Source organism: Malania oleifera, chromosome 11, assembly GCF_029873635.1.
Source record: "Malania oleifera isolate guangnan ecotype guangnan chromosome 11, ASM2987363v1, whole genome shotgun sequence".
Classification (NCBI taxonomy): Eukaryota; Viridiplantae; Streptophyta; class Magnoliopsida; order Santalales; family Ximeniaceae; genus Malania; species Malania oleifera.
The window spans coordinates 45,853,727-45,872,568 of NC_080427.1; the positions used below are offsets into that span (position 1 = coordinate 45,853,727).

The window sequence follows — 18,842 nt, forward strand, 5'->3', positions numbered from 1 at the left end:
TGTAGTAATATCAACAAGTGAGTCCCATTAGAACGTGAGATACGTAGTAAGTGGGTCTCACTCCTAATAAGCACGATGCTACCGGCCTATAGAGTCTTACACGTCACGCGTTTGATGTCTAGATATTAAGAAGTGCAAGGGTGACAAGGGAGGGTTAGCTCCCGGTATAATTTCGACTCTTTGAGTTAACCATCAATATATATTAATTTCGCCAAAATTTAAATTCGGAATGCTCTTCCTCGCATCTTTGATCTCTCTCATATCCCATAATTTTTTTACCATTTAAATTCTTTTTTATTTTTTCATTCTCAAGGTTATTGATGGGTTCTTGTTTTTTTTTAAGAAAAAAAAAACGTGGAAAGAGATATTAAACCAGAGATTTGTTGCATATCGCAAGACTAATATAGGCAAAAAAAAAAAAATGCACAGCCGGGTTGGCTCAAGTGGTAATGGCAACTTGTGATTTTGGTGGTCTCAAAGTCACAGGTTCGATTACCCTTCGAGAGTTTATCTCGGTGAATTACTAGGAGTGTGTCAATGGGCAGGCGACTTTCATCCCCTCGGGTTTGGTGTCGTACCATAATGTCCAAAGTTGCGTGATGGTAACTAAAGTCCTCAGATTATCAAAATATACATATAGGCAAAAAAAAAAAAATCTTGCTAGGCATTAGTTTTTAGCAAATAAGATAACTAAATTTGCAAGAAAAATTAGGGGAGAGCAAGTTCTTCTAACTTGATTGAATAACTATTGAAGAATTGAACTTATGCTCAAATGGAGACAGTTCATACTCAAGGAAGAGTTATAGAATCACAAGTGAGGGGAAGTTTGCTGGAAATTTCACTTATGAAAATCATCTCACTTTGAAAAATTAAGTAGTATTTGAGTTTAAACTTTTGTGTCAAGTAAGTGCTCTCTTAAAACTTTTCGATCACAAACTTAGTCCTTCAACCTTCAACTATGTTGGCAGATCAGGAAAACTAACTTTATGTCGATTTTACAATGTTGCTGGTCCAAAGTTAAGAACTATTGACTCTCTTTTTCCTTACTAGAAAAAGAAAATCATCATGGACAAACTTATCAATACATGGTTAACTACCAACTTGACTCGAAAACTTAAGTTATTAGTATAATAGAAATTGTGTAATTTTCCAACAAATCGTCGACGGTTTCTATATACCCATCGACGGTTTTTGGCAGACACATTTTTAAGGAGAAAATCATCAACGATTTACTAGAAAATTACACAATTTCCTTTATAATTAGGTTTTGAGTCCAACTATGTGTAAACATCAATTCTCTAATTAATTTTTTCAATGTGGGATAAACTCACAAATAGATTTTCAACACAAATTTTGGATAACGAGAATCAAAGGAAGAAAAGAAGCAACTTGCTTTGTAAACTTAGAAATCAAAGCTAAGAAACACACGCAATATCTTGACCTATCTCCTCCCCCCATTTCAGCCAATAAATGGATGATTTTTTGCCCTATCAATTTAGTCATTCATGTTTTTCCCACTTGAACAATTGAACAGACAACAAAGTAATAATGATGGTTAGCACTGATTATGAATCACTTGAATTGGTCAATTAAAGCACACTAAGTCCCAAGCTTATAGCAACATGAAGAATTATTCAAATACCAATGAGTGAATCTTATTCGGGTTGTGTTATAAGTACGTCGGCTAAACCTATTGATGGTAAATGTGTAATTTCAGCTTCTGAATTCTGATTAATCGAATCTCCCACTCCATGTATTATCTCGAGACGTTTTCTATCTAAACCTCTTCAAACTGGGCTTATCGTTAGTGATTCGATGATCCCTATAGGATGCGATCAGTGAGAATTAATTATTCGAGACAACTAGACCGATAATTCATCAATAATATATTTAGAGCCTACAATAACTATTTCCTTGAGAAAAAAAATTTATGATCAGTATCATTCAAAAATTGTAATGGTTGACGTAACTTAATGCTATACTCTCACAATTAATCAAAATCCCAAACGCAGAATTAAAAATCTTAAAATGTCATTATCAACCTCAACAACGTTAACTCCCTCAATTCCTGCCTTCCCCAAGAAAAGAAAATCTCAATCATGAAAATTTAAAGAGGCTCGTGTCATTTTCTCATGGGGTGGTGGACGGCCGGGGCGGCGGCGGTACGACGGCGGCTGATTTGGTGGCGAAAGTGTTGCGTCCCAAGCAAAAACTACAGACAATATTGATAAATGACAATTAATTAATTAATTAATTAAAGAAATTAAAGGGACCCAAAAGGGTATTTGGTTTTTACTTTTTATTTTTTTATTTTTTGGTTACGGTGTGTTTGGGTTCAACACACAGAAGTACTCCTTCCGTGCAATGACGGGGGTCAACTCCCTCCCCATTCATCCAACGATTGGAAAATTGGTCTCCCCATCTCTCACGCTTCCTATTTTTCTTTTCAAATTTCAAGTGTGAACTTTGGAAGAACTTTGCGTCTATGGCTGCGTGTTCTGATTTAATTATTAAGATTCATTATAAGATTTTTCGGTTTTTTGGTTCGGTTTTGGGGTGGAAACTGAAACCAAAATTTTCTATTTTCATGAACCGAAACTGAAATTGAAAATCGAAAGACTGAACCGGAAATTATTTCGATTCAGTTTCGGGTCAATTTTCGGTTTTTGGTAAATTTTGTACATCCCTAGTAAGTTGTGTATATGATAATATGACTGGTGGTTTCGAATCAGTTTAAGGAAAAAAAAAAGGAAAAAAAATTACGTCGCAGGTTTGAAAGAATATAGTTTGAATTTTATTTTGTGAATGTGAATATATGTGCTTTACAGTTCTCTATTTTTTAATTTTTTTGAAAAAAAATTATGAAGAAGAAGAAAACAAAAAATTAAATAGTATAATGACATTTTCGAAGCTGAGCAAAGATATAAAAAGGGACGGAAAAATATTTCTTAATTTTGTAGGAATGGTTAAACGTGAATTGTAATATATATATTTTACGTTTATGTTGTTAAGTGTTTGTTTTTTAACAAAAATCAAAAAAATATTTTACACGAAATTAATTTTAAGTTTTTAAAAGATGATAACAAACTGGGAAATTCCTTTTATAGTACTATAAGATAAGATGATGTAACACTATACATTGAATTCCTTCCAAATTAGTAGAAATCAAAACTCAAATTTAAGTCTTAAAATTTAAAAGATGATTTTTTTTGTATAAGATTTGAAATTTCAAAATCACGTGATATTATATTAATGTTTGGATACACAAATATGGTGTTAGACTCATTTAGTAGGACCCACACCAAAGCAAACTCATCATTTATGTAAGAAGTTATTATGTTATGTAATTTAATTACATCACATTTTAGACAATTAATCATATAGTTGGAGTTCAAATTGACCTTTAAATTTAAACTTCCTAAAATTACTTGTAATCATTCTAGACTGAAGGTTTGATTGATTGATTAAAACATGACGCGCTTAGATTGTGATTAAGAATTTCTCCATTTGAATGGATTCAAATGCTAATGTGGCATTTTGCAATTAGTAGTTTTTTTTTGTTTTTTTCTAAAAAACTAATTGAGTGTAAGCAATATATTTTTCAGAAAACAAGTTAAATACTATATCGTTATTCTGATCGGCACAGTTGATGCTTGGCGTGATTCCATAGGCCGGAAAAGGGTGATAAAAGGGACCATGATAGTCCTTTGGGAAGATCTTTTTTTTTTTTTTTCTCCAAATTAATAGCAATAATGTCATAAAATTTGATATTTCTTAAAATTAAACACATTACATACAAAAAGCAATGATAATAATTGTAAGATGAATATCATCGATAGGGACGATGACACTTAGAGGTGGCAAAATAGGTCGAAATCCGATAGGTGATTCGTGACTCGTTCGTATAAATCGGGTTTGGGTTTAATACAAACTGACTTATTTATAAACAGGTTAACTTGGACCTGACCCGTTTATTAAACGGGTTAAGCGGATTCGAGTCGGTTTAAGCAGGTTTGGGTTGGGTCATCCGATTTATGACTCGTTTGAAAATAAAATGAAAGTGTCTTTTTTTTAAATATCATTTTATATGAAATGTTTAAAATTTTTTAAAATAAATAAAGTACGTATTTTAAATAGGTAACTCGTTTATTAAATGGATGGAATTGATTTTACATATTAGACACTTGTTAATAAATGAGTCAACTTGAACTCGAACCTGTTTAACCTCGACTCATTAAGACCCACTCGAACCCTGACCGTCAACTCGTTTTGCCACCCCTAATGGCATTGTCTTGATTGGTACCCAATATTTTCTTGTTTCTTGCAAGTTTTTCTCTCACTTTTGTCTCAATATACGAATGTGAATATGTGGGCCCCTTTTTAGTGACATTTCAGAAAATAATAATAATAATAACAATGTATTCATTCTTGTTTTATAATATGCAAATGACAAATTTACCCATTAATTTTTAATTTACAAGTGAAAATATAAAGAAAAGATGCGACAATGCTAGAATTGGTGTGATTCCAAAACGGAGGTGAATTGGACATTTAAACTTTTTTGCTAATTTAAACAATTACGCCGATTCACCACATCTTATATCTCATTCGAAATAAAACATATATGTAAAGTAATTGAACAATGTGCGCATACATACATGTGTGTTGCATATCTCATTTAAATTAATTCTGTATGCATGCAAGATGGTTATAATAAAACATAAACAAGCATACACATATTAAAATTAAAGTGCGAAAAGTAAATGAAATAGGAAGAGAGAGACACACGATATTTGTTATCGAGGTTCAGCCAAACCAGCCTACGTCCCCGCCTTAGGCATATACTCTAAGGATTACACTATCTCTACTCACTTAAACGGACAGAGCAAAAGCCGTTACAAACTCTCCTTACGGGGCGAGGTAAATCCCAACTCAATTACAAGGTTGAGCCCAATTTGTCTCATTTACGATGCTGAGACTCCCCAATTCAAATTTTGGGCTGAACCCAACCAATGTCACTTACGGGGCTGAGACTTCTTAGTTCAATTAATGGGATGAACACAACCGGTACAATAAAAACCATTTTTATACATGATAAAATGTTTCTAAATACAAGTAGAGATGTACAACTTTTAAGCTCTAAAACTGGCACTCTAATATAATATAAAATATGCTCAATAGAGTAAAGGGTGCTTATTTAAATAATTAATACGCAAATTAAATATATAAAAATATTAAAATGATTATTATGTTCTCCAATAAATATTTTTGCTAGTAAAAATGTTTGGAGAATTTGAAGTTTTAAGTTCAAGAAAAATATTTGTGCAACAAATGATTTCTTCCAAAAATGTTTATAAAGAAAATTAACTGGAAGACACCTTAAGACTACTCCCAAAAATGATTTTAACAAATAAAGATGCAAATGAGAGTAAATGTAAATGAATATAAAATAAATGCTCAAAATAAATATGTTCTCCTTCAAAATAAATTTTGTAATAAATAAACAGAAAGAGAGTGGAAGAGATTTGATAAAAATATTCCAAAGAAATGATTTTATCAATAAAATTTGGTTTGAGGGAATTTTGATTAATAAAGGGTTTAGATAGAATTTGAAATTAATCAAAATTACTAATCAAAACAAATGAAGGGGAATTTATAGATTTTGAAGAAAATATGATCATTGGGGACACAATCGGTATTTTTAAAAAGTTTAATTAAAAGTTAATGACGTTTTAGTCATTTAAAAAATTTCAAACCCGAGAGTTTCAATCGACTGTGTTTTAAATTTGGTCGACAATGTTGATAAGTACGGTCGATCGAGACATTTTTGAACTACAAATATAGTCGACTGAATTAAGGCGATTTTGAAATCATTTGAGATTTGGTTGACTATATCTGAAATTCAATCTGCTATTCATATGGTTCGATTGACTCAATCACAAATGAACTAGAAGTTCGGTCGACTAAATTGTTGGAGATCAGACACGTGCCAGTTTGGTCAACTGTGGAAGATACGTTCAAAAATGTTGGGTCGACCGAGCCTTGGTCAAACTGTTGACCCCTGAATGGTTCGATCGACTGAGCTAAATATAACGAGCTAGATTCAGTCGACTGAGCAACTTTTAGTTATTATTTTAGGTCCTGATTTTGAGTACAGTTTACACCTGTTTGCATAGTTATGATTTATAAGATAGAAGAGATTTGTGCAAGTGATGTGTGGGGGTTAAGAGTCAGTTTACGATCTAGGCTTTTAAATTAAAGCCAAAAATTCGTCGTCGGTCGATCAAAATTACCTAAAACTGTTCCAAAATGTTTGTTTGATTTTAGTTTTTATGAAAAAAGTTTTTTTGTTAAACTCTAACTGCCCTAAGGTCAGTTTAGGTCATCTGAGCATTCAAGTCATATCATGCAAATGCATGCATTATTATAGACCAAATAATAAGAGAACTTATATGCAATACAAATTAAAATGAATGTCTTTATCTTTTACTCTTCAGTCTTCATGAAATATGTTAGAATGATGATAAACTTAAAATTCCTTTTGACTTCCACTTTCCTTTATGTGTGTGTTTGAATTAAGTACCTGTTCAATCATTAAATACACACATAAGTATCTTGTATATTGTCAGCATCAAAATAGGAATCAGACTCAAAAAATCAAGAGACGGATACATCATTTTCTATTATTGTAAAAAGATTATGGAGTACTGGACTGGCATCTTATATTTTTTGCCTTTTTTTATAAAAATGATTGATTCCTTCGCATCTTTCTGTATCGAGATCGATACTCATGCCATTGCTGTAATAGTCGAGACCCAGCTAATATTTTCTCAAGAAGAGGAGATCAGTTACACTTTGGTGGCCCCGGTTGTGTCGATTCGAATTGACAATTAATGAGTGCTTTAATGTGGGATTAGTTAGCATTTAATTATTTAATTATAATTTATTGTTCTTTTCTTTGTTTATTTTTATTCTCGTCAACATTTCATGGTGTGAACATAAGATACTTGGTCGGTTGAGTTGCTTGAGCCGTTTGGCATGTGGGCTAGTATCCTCTACAGCCGTTCATCCTATCATCGTTGCAATCGCCATTCGTGGCCTTTGATCACTGTTGGGACAGTAATTATGAGTTGGCCCAAGTTCAACAATTCAGCCATGGGCTTCTGGCAGCTCAGCCCACCACACCGAGGATGAACACTTTCCCGGCCCAATAGGAAAAATTTAAGCATGTACACTCTCTAAAGGTTTATAATAAAGAAACAAAAAGAAAGAAAAAATCAAATTCCAAGTTTATTTTAGCGCATTATATTATTATAATTTGTTGCTGCCAAAAACTGAGTGGCTGACGTGGATTGATTTTCGACCGTGATCACTAGGGGTGTGCAATCAATCGGCTCGGCCAATTCGGCCAATTAACAGAATTAACCTAATTTTTTCGGTTAACTCTCCATTATAACCGAACCGACCAAATTACACTCTTTAACCAAACCGTACCTGACCAACTCAAATTTAACTGAATCAAATTATAATTGATTATGAAAAAAAAAATATGATTTTATAATTTGTTTGCTTTCAAAATTTAATTTAATAATTTATATTCAATTATTAATTAATTACATAATTTGGGGATTTTATGGATTTAGGGAATTGTGGGAACCCTAAATTATATAATTTATATTTAATTATTAATTAATCAAATAATTTGGCTAAATCGGTTAACCGTAATTCACTTTCTCCATAACCGAACTGAAAACTGAATAACCGAATTTACCAAATTATAAAATTAAACCAAACCGTATTAAAAATTGACTGAACCGAATTAACCAAATTTGAATTCGGTTAAAAATGAATTATGCTCATCCCTAACGACCACCTACAAGAATTCAAACAGGAATAATTTGGAGGGCCTGGAGTCTACTCCATGGGATATTAGTCAATTGCAATTCCTAAAAATCAATTATATGATTAAAAGCATAAATATTTTATATATTAATTGAAAATAAAATTACCCAAGTTTTTTTTGTCAAGCATGTTCGACCATATTCAAGTTATTTAACCTTTTATTTTGTTAGTTAGGCATAAGAGTGACACAAATCTAATTAGAGTGGTTACGATGATCCTCGGAAATAAAATGACAAAATGTAAACCAACTCTCGGAATGAAAAAATATGCGAAGAAAAACTAAATTTTGAGACTTGAACGAGCACATAAAATCAAAGTCTAGTCTTAATGTAACATACCATACTGCTAGATACTAGAGAATATTAGTTAATTAAAACTCTCAAAAACTTAGGGTACACATCGACCCTCTAAAAACCTAAAAAGTGAAATTAGAAGAAAAAGTGGTTTTTGAAATATGAAGTCGAAAAAGAATAAGTTGCAAATGAAGAAATTTATGTCAACTACAACACCGGTGAATAGGTTAAGCTAAATTAATTAAAAATATATTGTTCTATATTATCTAAAAAATGTTATTATTTAATATGATTAAGTGCATATGTCATATTATTAGAGATTCGACTTTTATTTTGTTTGTATAAGAACGATAGAAGTAGAATAATATAGTTATAATTCTCAAAAATAAAATGTAAACTCATAAGCACACACTAAAAAAGAGTAAAAAGAAGTGCAGGATGGAAAAATGATTTTTTGAAAGATAAAAATACGAAGACCGGTGAAAAGTTCAAATTTGTTTGCCACATATTTTACTTTGTAATAAATTAATGTAAGTCATATGTCGATCACGCGCGTAAAAGAAGTTAGTAGCGGATTTCAACTACAACTCTTTGTAATCAATTAAAATTAAATAAATTGAAAGGTCCAAACATTCTAAACCGTCTTAGTTAAAAAAAAAAATAGACGTCAAAATGTGAAAGTCTGATATTCAAGTTGTGAAATAGTCTTTCCCAAACCCTAATGGCATAAGAACCCTACGCATCAGGGATCACATTTTTCTTAAATGAAACTAAAACATAAAATATAAATATAAGCACAATATAATGTTAAAAAAGGATTCTTGACAAATATAAATTAAACTTATATTCATAATTTTCTTAATTTTTAAAATTTATGTAATTTATTTACATATTTTTATCTAAAAAAAAAATTTACAAAAGGCTTACACCCCTAGGCCTCGGGGCATAAGCTTCTCCCTTTGCCTTTTAAAACATTGTTAAATAGGATAAAAGACATTAACTTTCTCTTATATTTGTCAAAAAGACACAAACATTCCTTTATATTTAGTAAAAGGATAAACCTTTTAAGGGCAGGACTATCCAAAAAATTAAATGTCAGGGAAGATTTTTTAATTTTTGAAATCTCAAAGAGGGTCGGTTTCTTTTTGCCAAATTTCAAAAGAGTTTCATATCTTTTTGCTAAACCTCACAACCCTATTTGGAACTTAGAAAATATTATGAGAAAGGAAGGAAAACATCAAGAAATTCACATTTTTATGTTTGGTTATAGAGAAAAATGATAAAAATAAAATAAAAAATACACTAAATTTATAAATAAATTTTAATTTTATACGTCATCAATATTTAATTTTTAAAATTTTTAGTTGTATTAAAATGAACTTTAGTTTTTAATAGTATTTAATGAAGATGAAAAATTTGATGAAAAATGCTTTTTCTCTTTATTTTCTTTTCCTCCTTTTTTTTCCTAAGCAAAATAATTAATCCAAACAAATTATAAAGTAGGCCAATTTTTTCTTTTGCACTACTACATATGTTGGGCCACGAGAAGGGGAAAAAAATCAATGGCCCATAGATTAGATGTAGGAACAGTTTAACACATACTCAATAAGGGCCCGAAGCCCAATTAAAAGAAATTAACGGGCCAAAACCCATTGTTTATGTGGCCCAATTTTTTTAATTTATTAAAGTCCATGGCTCAAGGTATATGAATTAATAATAGAAACTGGGCTTTGGCCCATACTCGTCGCCCAGCCCACACTATTAATACAAAAAATGAAAACAAAACAATGAGAAAGTAAAACAAAACAACAATAATCTATGCAATTGATTTATTGATTGGGAATGATATTTATTTTTAATCTCATTTTTACTAATCCCAACAAGGATTTTTATCTCAATCAGGAAATTCTACAAAATTTTTTTAAAAAGAAATAGGACGCGAAACAAAAAAGCCCGTTAATTTTTGATAATTTCGAGAGACGCCATATTATTACAATCAATAAAATTGAATAATTGATTTTTAATTAATAATTAAATAAATTATTTGAGAAGAAAATTACACTAAAAAAACCTCATTTGTTTGTTGAAAATTATGTTTGGCAACCTTGGAAAAAAAAAAAAAACCAATGAGCATCTATTTTTTTAGTAACTTTTCAATTTAATGGATGATTCTGAAATTGACTGAGTTTGAATTTAATTTTAAGTTCAAAGTTTTCAAATTAAATTGAGTTGAAAAGTATGTAAATTTCCTTTTAAACTAATAAGTTCAAATTGAAGTACACTAAAAATAATAAATAAAAAAAACATATCATGCAAGAATTGAAGAATGAGTGGAATCGAGATTTGCTTATTAATAAACTGATACAAAATGGAGGGCCACAGAACAGAGAAGACCCAAAGACCTAGAGTCTGATTTCATAACCCAAAAATAAAAAGACCAAATTGTATGTACAAACTGAAAATGGGTATGTGTTTGGCTGCCTCCACCCGTACTTAAACTCTTCATGACTAAAACTTTAAAAGGGTTTTTTTTTTCCCTAAATAGGGGAGTTATAATTAATTATCTAATTTAATTAATTAATTAAGAGGAACTATTAGAGCTGTATCAACTCAGGGATGAGCTTGAGGAGAAAGGAAATCTCCCTTTGGGAGAACTGTGGTTTTGTTTCCTCCCCCTGTTCTTCTTCTTCTTCTTCTTCTTCTTTTTCATCTGCTTCTGCTTCTGCTACTGCTAGTGCTCCCTTTGATGGCTTGAAGTACTCAGAGACAGCAGCGCTGATCTCCTCCACCAGATCAACTATCACCCCTTCCACCCCCATCAGATGTTGCATGTACACTGCTTCTGGCACGTTACTGCCCAAACCACAGCAATCCAAAATTAAGATCAGACTTAGAGATTGACTGGCCTGTTGAGGCTCCTAAGATTAGGCTAATGAAACTAATTTACTATGGCTTTGACCTTTGATTATGATTTTCTTTCCCAAGTAACTCAATTTCAAAGCAAAATCATGCTGTGTTTGAATGGCAGAGAAAGGGTTTGGATTTGTATGAATCCCACTACAATTATGTACTTCTATGCAATTTTTTTTGTAGTTTAATCAATATTCTCATGTTTGATTATCAAGAAAAATAAGAAAGAAAACCAAAAAAAAAAATATACAGCAAAAACAAAATTTTGATTTTATACCTCATTAGTTTTTCTTAAATTATAACACTTGGATATGTAGATGGAAAGGGTATTATGAAAGGAAAGGGAGCTTACTTCAATTGGCCGTAGGTGAGGAGAGAAAGCTTGGAGTCCTTGATCTTGGTCACAGACCCTGGGTTCCTGAAGATTGCCTTGACTTCTGAAACAATCCCCTGCAACCCTCCCTCCAAGCACACCTTCACTGCCTCTTCCAGTGAGTTCCTTCTCACATCGTAGTACATCTCTGTCCCACCATTTGTCAAGAAGTACACCTGCAATTATGTTGAACAACCATCATTACCACCACCCATTAATATCATCATCACACAACCAATGATTCAACTAAAACCAAACCCAGAAAATTTAATTGCTTTTGAAAGCATGAATTCAAAGATTTTGAGCTTCAAGTATATTTGAATAAAAGCTAATGTAAATCCCTATGATGAGTTTAATACGTACTGGGTAGGTAGATTGCAATTTTCTGACAAGCAGAGCAGCATCAGGCTGGAAAGTGGAGAAGATGATGGGCCTTTCCTTGGCTGATTCAAACACCACCTGGCCAACAAAATTTCAGAAAAATCAACATCAATTGATCTCTTGTAAGCAAAACCAAATCCCACAACTGATACAAGGTAATCCAATTCCAGGATATGGATTTATTCTTCTTCCTCTTTTTACCTGTAAGACGACTTGGAGAACGCGGATAAGGTAATCCTGCTCATATACAATGTGGTCATCAAACTTCAACTCTATGTTGAAACCCAGTGAAGGGTTCACCTTCTGAAAAGTCTCTTGGAGAGTGCACAGAGAGTCATCTGTCTCAACTTCCCACTTCACTATCTTCCCATCTTTTGTTTTCCTCAACAGAGATTTTCCCGCCTGAGTATTTCAACAAAGAAGTTTAAAATAAACGTGTTTTATTCAACATCTTAATATCCATTCTTATACTGTTCATAGTTTACTGTAATAAGTACAAATTAAGCAATGAAATGAAGAATGACCTACCAAAAACAAAATAATAATAAAGAGGCAGATTACTATGGATGATCTCTGCTTTGAGAATTTTCCCATGAGTACTTCCACATCGAAACTCATTTTTGTGGATCATACCATGATTAAAAGAAACTCTCATAAGAAAATCATCACATTTCTGCAAAGGGTTATGACATAATTTGATGTGTAGTAAATCTATGAATTTCATAACAAAACCCCTTACAAATCGTTCATGTTAATTAGGACGGGAGCCCTCATGGATAGACTTGATACACATGAATGAGATCCACTTTATTCAAAATCTTTAAATCATTAGGTATTAAACCTAATGATATATACAAAATATTCATCTAAATATTCATCTTTCACTATATTTTTTTTGAATATGTGACAAACTTGAGAGGACTCTTCAAAATTAAATAAGTTAGGATAAAAATATTAATTTATCCAGAAATTTGATAAATAAATAAATAAAACAATAATTTTTTTGACATTTTATTGATATTCAAATATTGAAACACTTAAAATCCTAAAAATCTATCGTTTTACATAATATAAGAAGACAACTCATACCGACCCATCATCCTCAGCCATTCAATTTCATTAACTTGAGAGAGAGAGAGAGAGAGAGAGAGAGAGAGGGAGTTTAATACCTTGCCGGGTTCTATCTGGGGACCATAGGACAGGAATTCAGAAAGGCATAACTCTGTTACTCGTTTCTCAAAAATGGTATCCTGAATTTTATTTTATTTTTCCAAATGCAATCAGATTAGAATAATGTAAATGAAAAGAAAAGAAAATTAAAAGAAACAAAGAGAAGGAGAATGGGAAGGAGAGTGACACATACATTTTCCTGAGAAAGGATGAAGTCATCGTGGAAAATGACTGCACAGTCATCGTTTGTCACCTACAAAAACCACAGCTGTTTTCTTTACTTTCCCTTCTTCACCAATCCCCACACTACACTTCATCATTCATCATTTTTTCAAAAAAAAAAAATTCAAACATATTTAAAAAGATTGCCCCCAGCACCCCCACCACCACCAAAGAAAAAAAACCCAACCAAGAAAAACATATTAGTACCTCCTTCAATTAAAATTAATTTAAGAACAAAAAAGTACAAATGTTAAGATTAATTTGTTAATTGATTTCATAAAGAAAGTAAAAATTTATGGCAACATATAATATATTGAGTGATAAATTAATATGATATCTTGTTGAAAGATGAATGGATAAAGCTTGATTATTAAATTAATTAATTTTAATTTTTGTATTTAATGAATTCCTCGTTAAAAGCTAGTTGTCCCGAAATACCCATTCAAAGGGTGGCTATATCGGGGAGCAAGTACAAACTCGCTGACCCAAATTGGTAAATTCCCCATTCATACGGACAAATTCCACACAGTTATCGTACGCGGCGAAAACACCATCGTAACAGACTGAGGAACTTCGTTTGATCTTTACTCCCCCATCCCCTAATTAATCTCAATCTCAATTGAAACTTTGAAACCTCCCAAGGCAGAAAATATGGAAAGAAGAAGAAAGAATCGAGAAAATAAATCAAAAGAGCAAGAACACATGCAAGACTACTGAAATAATTAATTAGTTAAAATTTCTAGATCGAAATGGTCGCCAGAAACCTCACCTGAACGTCGAACTCGATGAAATCGACACCGAACTTCCCGGCAGTGTTGAATGAGAGAACCGAGTTCTCCTTGATTGCCTTCATTCTCCGATCCGGCGACTGCAACTTGTTCATGCCGTTTCCTCTGTGGCCGATCACTAGAAACTTCGGCACTTTAAAAGAACTCCGGCCAATATCAACTCCTGCACATTTCATAAATCTCACATAAACAATCAACGAAAGAAAAAAAATAAAAAGAAAAAAAGCTAAAAGTCTCGTTATCGAATTGGCATATTGGAGCATTACCTTTGGAGAAGCGAGTGGAGTAGAGAGCGAGCGAAGCGTTCTCTGGGATCTGGTCCAGATTGGGGACATCGGATACATGAACGGCTTTGAGAGCCATCGCCGGAGCTGAGACGGGGAAATTTTCCGAGAGGGACGAGGATACAGATGGAATTGTGAGAATTGTTCGGAGGAAAATGGGGTTTCAAAAGAGTATATAAAGGTAAAAAAGGACGCGTAGAATCAAACGGAACGGGATCTCCGCTAGGAATATTCCCAATGCCTCGTCATATGCCTTTGGATATTCGTCTTCCCCAACCATCTAAACGTCGTCGTTACCTTCTCGAAACGTTTCTAAAATTCCGTCCTTCTTAACGGCGTCTGACGTCAGCTTCTAGATCTTCACACGTGGCAGCAACGACGAGTTTAGGCGAACTCATCGCCACGTGTAAAAATCTTAGCGCTTTATGAAGGGGATTGCAGTGCTCCTGGGTCTACCTGATCGCACCGAAAATTTCCCGACTCGTCGTCGCCGTCTTCTTGCGCGTTTCCGAGTTTTTAACATTCACCGTCAAAAAGGGTTTCTCGAACAGCACCGTACTCCCCACTCTCGATGACGGAGAGCGAACGACACGCTCCAATCATATATTCCGAGTAAAGGATCTGACGCAGGTTGCCTCGAAAACGCATTGTCGTGCATGAAACGCACCTTCTCCAGCAAAAGTCAGCCCTACCCGATTGCCGATCACGTGGCGCTCAAGATTCCCGCACAAAAAACCGGTGCGTGTGTCCGGGTCGAATTTTGGATTCGGAGCAACCCGTTTATAATTAGGGTCAAACAGGTCAACATGTAATACGATTTTTAAATCAAGTTCGAATTTAAGGTAAAACTATCCATTAATAATTAAATCAATCCAAATTCATAATTTTAACTAAATTATTAAAATGTTAAAAAAATAAAATTAAAATATTATTATGTTTAATAATCATCCACTAATAATTTATTAACTAATTAAGCGAACTCAAACTCAATTTGCTTAAATTAATTCATTAATAATTCACTCTAAATTTGACCTCTTAACTTATTTTAAGTTTTTGACTCCTATTTTTTAACATAATAAATAAATAATTTTAAAAAATATAATTTCAGAGTATATTTTATTTTTTAAAAATAGGTGACCCAATAAATGATTCGGGTCAAACTTGTCTACCAATTCATTATCCAAATTTTAATTCAATTTTAAGCAATCGGGTTATCCATCAAGTGAAGACCCGTTTTGTCAAACGGACGGTTGGGAGGCGTGCTGTGACTGGATAACGTCACAGCCATGTGACGGTAGTCCTGTGAAACGCGTACGTGTCAACGGCGTGGAACGGATAGGGGGGGAAGTAAATAAATAAACAAATTAAAAAGAAAATAGGGATGGTGTGGAGATGACGAAGCATGGGATAGAGTGGCATAGTCTTTAATTTTGCAGTCTTCGGTCAACCTTTGCTTTTGTTAGCGCCAGCTAAACCGTTCCCCCTCCAACACGCACCTCTCTTTTTTCTTTTTTTCTTTTTTGTGATTTTTAAGGAAAAATTAATTAATCTTTGAACTGGATTTAGGTAAATTTAGACAAAACAAGCAGATCAAATTGAGTTACGGTTTCATCTTTTATTTTTTTTCCCTCAAATTTCTTATTTTTTTAACACTAACACTGCATTTTAAAGTATAGATTTTGAATTTTGTATTTGAATTTGAGCATATTTAAATAAAATTCAATACAATTTTATATTAAATCTCATCCAAATCAAATATAGATTTAAAAAAATTTAAGACTTCTCTAAATATAGGATTAGTCTTTTATGATGATATCGTCATGCAAATAAGATTCCATATTGTCTGAATCTCTTACAACAAGCTTATCGTCCTCTTGAAATTTGAGGTAAAGCTTCATACTTATTTTGATCTTCGTTTTTAATTTTAAATTTTCATAAATTCAACAGTTATTCCTTAATTATCTAATTAAATCATAATGATATCTTAGAAGACACCTAATAATTATATATGTTAGTGATTTCATATATCCTAAGAAGAATGAGACGGGATACGAGAGAAAAATAGATTATTGCTTCTTCTATAACAGGTCAAGGCCCAATAGACTTTCAATTGACTAAAAAAATAATCCCGATTTATTTCGACAAACTAAGTGCATACAAATGAAATTAGTGAATATTTATGAGAGGCTAGCTAGAATATTTATAAGAGGCTATGTGATACCCCGTGGATGAAAGACTTAAAAGACTAGATGTTACTACCCATATCAATAAGGTGTACCTTTCTTTTTGGGAGCCTTCCCATAAGAACTTCATAGTTAAGTGTGCTTGATTTGGAGCAATCTTGGGATGAGTGACCACTTGGGAAGTTTTCTCAAGAAGTGTGTGAGTGAGGACAAAAACACACTGAAAAGGATATGTGTTGGTTTGTGGGGCCAATCATTAGTCCGATAAGGCCCGCCCCCCTATTGTCTGGTTTAGGTGGAGGAGGAGAGACACAGTGCTTCCTGACAGACCCAGGTTGGGGAGTTACAGGCTAGCTAGATAAATGCATGATTTGTTGAATTAATGCTCGTCCATATAAAGGAAATCATGTAATTATAACCATTTGAAAACCATCGCCGGTTTTGCATGGTCCATCGACGATTTCAGACAAAAGTTAATTCAGAAGGAAATCGTCGACAGTTTTGTTCGGCTTTTTTATAGACTAAGATCTTCTTGTTACGTTATTTGAATATTTTATAACAACTCTCCAAGCACAATTGAAAAAGTTAAAGACAACTAAACTAGGTTATGTTTGGCTTAGTGAAATTAGGAATAGAGCATTTTATAATAAAATAATTCAATCATTTAAACAAAAGAATGCTATTACGACAAAATAAATAATAATGCAATTTATTTTCTTTAGTACATTATATAGAATAGATAAAGAATAAATGGTCAGTTTTTACAATGCGAATGTCTATTCTCATCCATATATATAATAGAATAAAATAAATTTTAATATAAGTTAGACTTCATTTTAATAAAGGTTTTAACATAAAATAAATTAAGATTTTAATTAATATTTAATTACAAAAAATAATGAGTGTAAAATGGAAAATAGAGGCCTCTAATGGATCCTAACAATAAAATGGAAATCTTGCCCCCACAACATGGTGCAGTGGAAAGGCATCAGCAAATAAGAAGGAGCATCCGGGGTTCAATTCCAAGTAGATACACTCACGGAACAAGCGGTACCTTTGGATGGTGAGAGTTTACTCTGTGAGCAAGCAGGGACTGTGGATGGTGAGAGTTCTCTGTGAGCCAGCGGGGACTGTGGATGATAATGGAGATGTGTCCCGGGAGTCGGATTGACCAAACATCCAACTGATGCACAGAAACCGTATTCGCATCCGAACTTTATCCTGATTAGCGAGACCTGGGGCAGAGGACGCTGATCCGTAAGTTTGGTGCCGTACTAGGGGGTCCAAAGGACTCTTTGGTTGTAGAGCCCCGAACCCGTAAATAAGGAAAATGAATAAGAAAAGGGTAAAAATGGGATTTTAGTAGGGTTCGTTGATGAAGCTAGTATATTTGTCGGCGAAGAAATACTGAACGAACCAAAGAAAATATCTGGATAGGGTTCATCGAAGAAGGAAGAGCTTCGTCCACGAACAGTCTAGGTGGTTCGTCGACGAATGCGCCACTTTGTCGACGAATTTGACTCGGTCAAAGGCTCTATAAACATCTCTTTGGTTGCTTAAGGGGTAAGAAAACCCAAAAGCTCTCTCTCTAGAACCAACAAGTTCTCTTTCTCTCTCTTTACGATTCCTCGTCGTTCGTCGTCTATTTCTACGATCGGAAGTTTCTGCATGGATCAGAAGGAGAATCTCTTCAGTTATAGCGGATCAGATCATTATTTTGAAGATTTGCGGGTTTTCCCCAAAAATCGAGGTAAGGATCTGATTTCGTTTAAGTTTCGGTAGATTTGTAGTAGATTGAATAATACTGAAGTATTGTGCTACAGTTTTAAGTTTTTAGGATCCCGTGTCTTAGTTTTGGATCAATAAGTTCGTGTTTCAGTTTTCGGGGAAAAGGTAAGGGGATTTGTTTATATTAGTATTTTTAGAAAAAGAAACCACAGGATATGTAGCTTATGTTTATATGCACTTATAGACTGCTTATTTGCAAAGTTTTATCGGGTATAAACGCCGATTCTTACTGTTTTTCACGATTTTAAGATTTTGGAAAAAAATGGGGTTTTTGGCATATGATCTCCAAATTTCTTAAACTACTTTATTTGCATTAATACTAAAGTAGGATATGCTCGAAACTCTTAATAGCAGCAGAAATGATATTTTACAAACCAGTCTATATGAAATGTATATTTGACCAAATAAGTGTGACATATGATATGAATTGATTTTATACTGATTTGAGATGCATGTATATGAACTACGGGGGCCAAGGTTCCTAATAGTCATCATAATATCTAAAATAATAATAATTTCATGAAAATAGCATATCATACATTACGGCC

General features: G+C 33.0%; 1 protein-coding gene across 1 annotated transcript; it reads right to left on the reverse strand.

Moving 5' to 3' along the window:
* Positions 1 to 10,522: 10,522 nt before the first annotated feature.
* Positions 10,523 to 14,474, reverse strand: LOC131167754 (glycerophosphodiester phosphodiesterase GDPD1, chloroplastic-like). Its single transcript, XM_058126632.1, has 8 exons — positions 14,306 to 14,474; positions 14,021 to 14,202; positions 13,223 to 13,282; positions 13,029 to 13,109; positions 12,061 to 12,261; positions 11,842 to 11,937; positions 11,458 to 11,654; positions 10,523 to 11,048 (listed from the first exon to the last, which is right to left on the reverse strand). The coding sequence occupies exons 1-8, from the start codon at positions 14,400 to 14,402 to the stop codon at positions 10,790 to 10,792; spliced, it is 1,173 nt and encodes a 390-aa protein (XP_057982615.1). The 5' UTR covers positions 14,403 to 14,474; the 3' UTR covers positions 10,523 to 10,789.
* Between the last annotated feature and the right edge of the window lie 4,368 nt (positions 14,475 to 18,842).

Excerpts from the sequence above, each read along its gene's own strand:
- LOC131167754 (XM_058126632.1), bottom strand. The coding sequence starts at position 14,402 with ATGGCTCTCAAAGCCGTTCATGTATCCGATGTCCCCAATCTGGACCAG. Across the intron at positions 12,262-13,028 it reads CCCAGATAGAACCCGGCAAG|GCGGGAAAATCTCTGTTGAG; the intron begins GTATTAAACTCC and ends TGAAATACTCAG. Across the intron at positions 11,655-11,841 it reads AATTGCAATCTACCTACCCA|GTGTACTTCTTGACAAATGG; the intron begins GTACGTATTAAA and ends ACATAATTGCAG.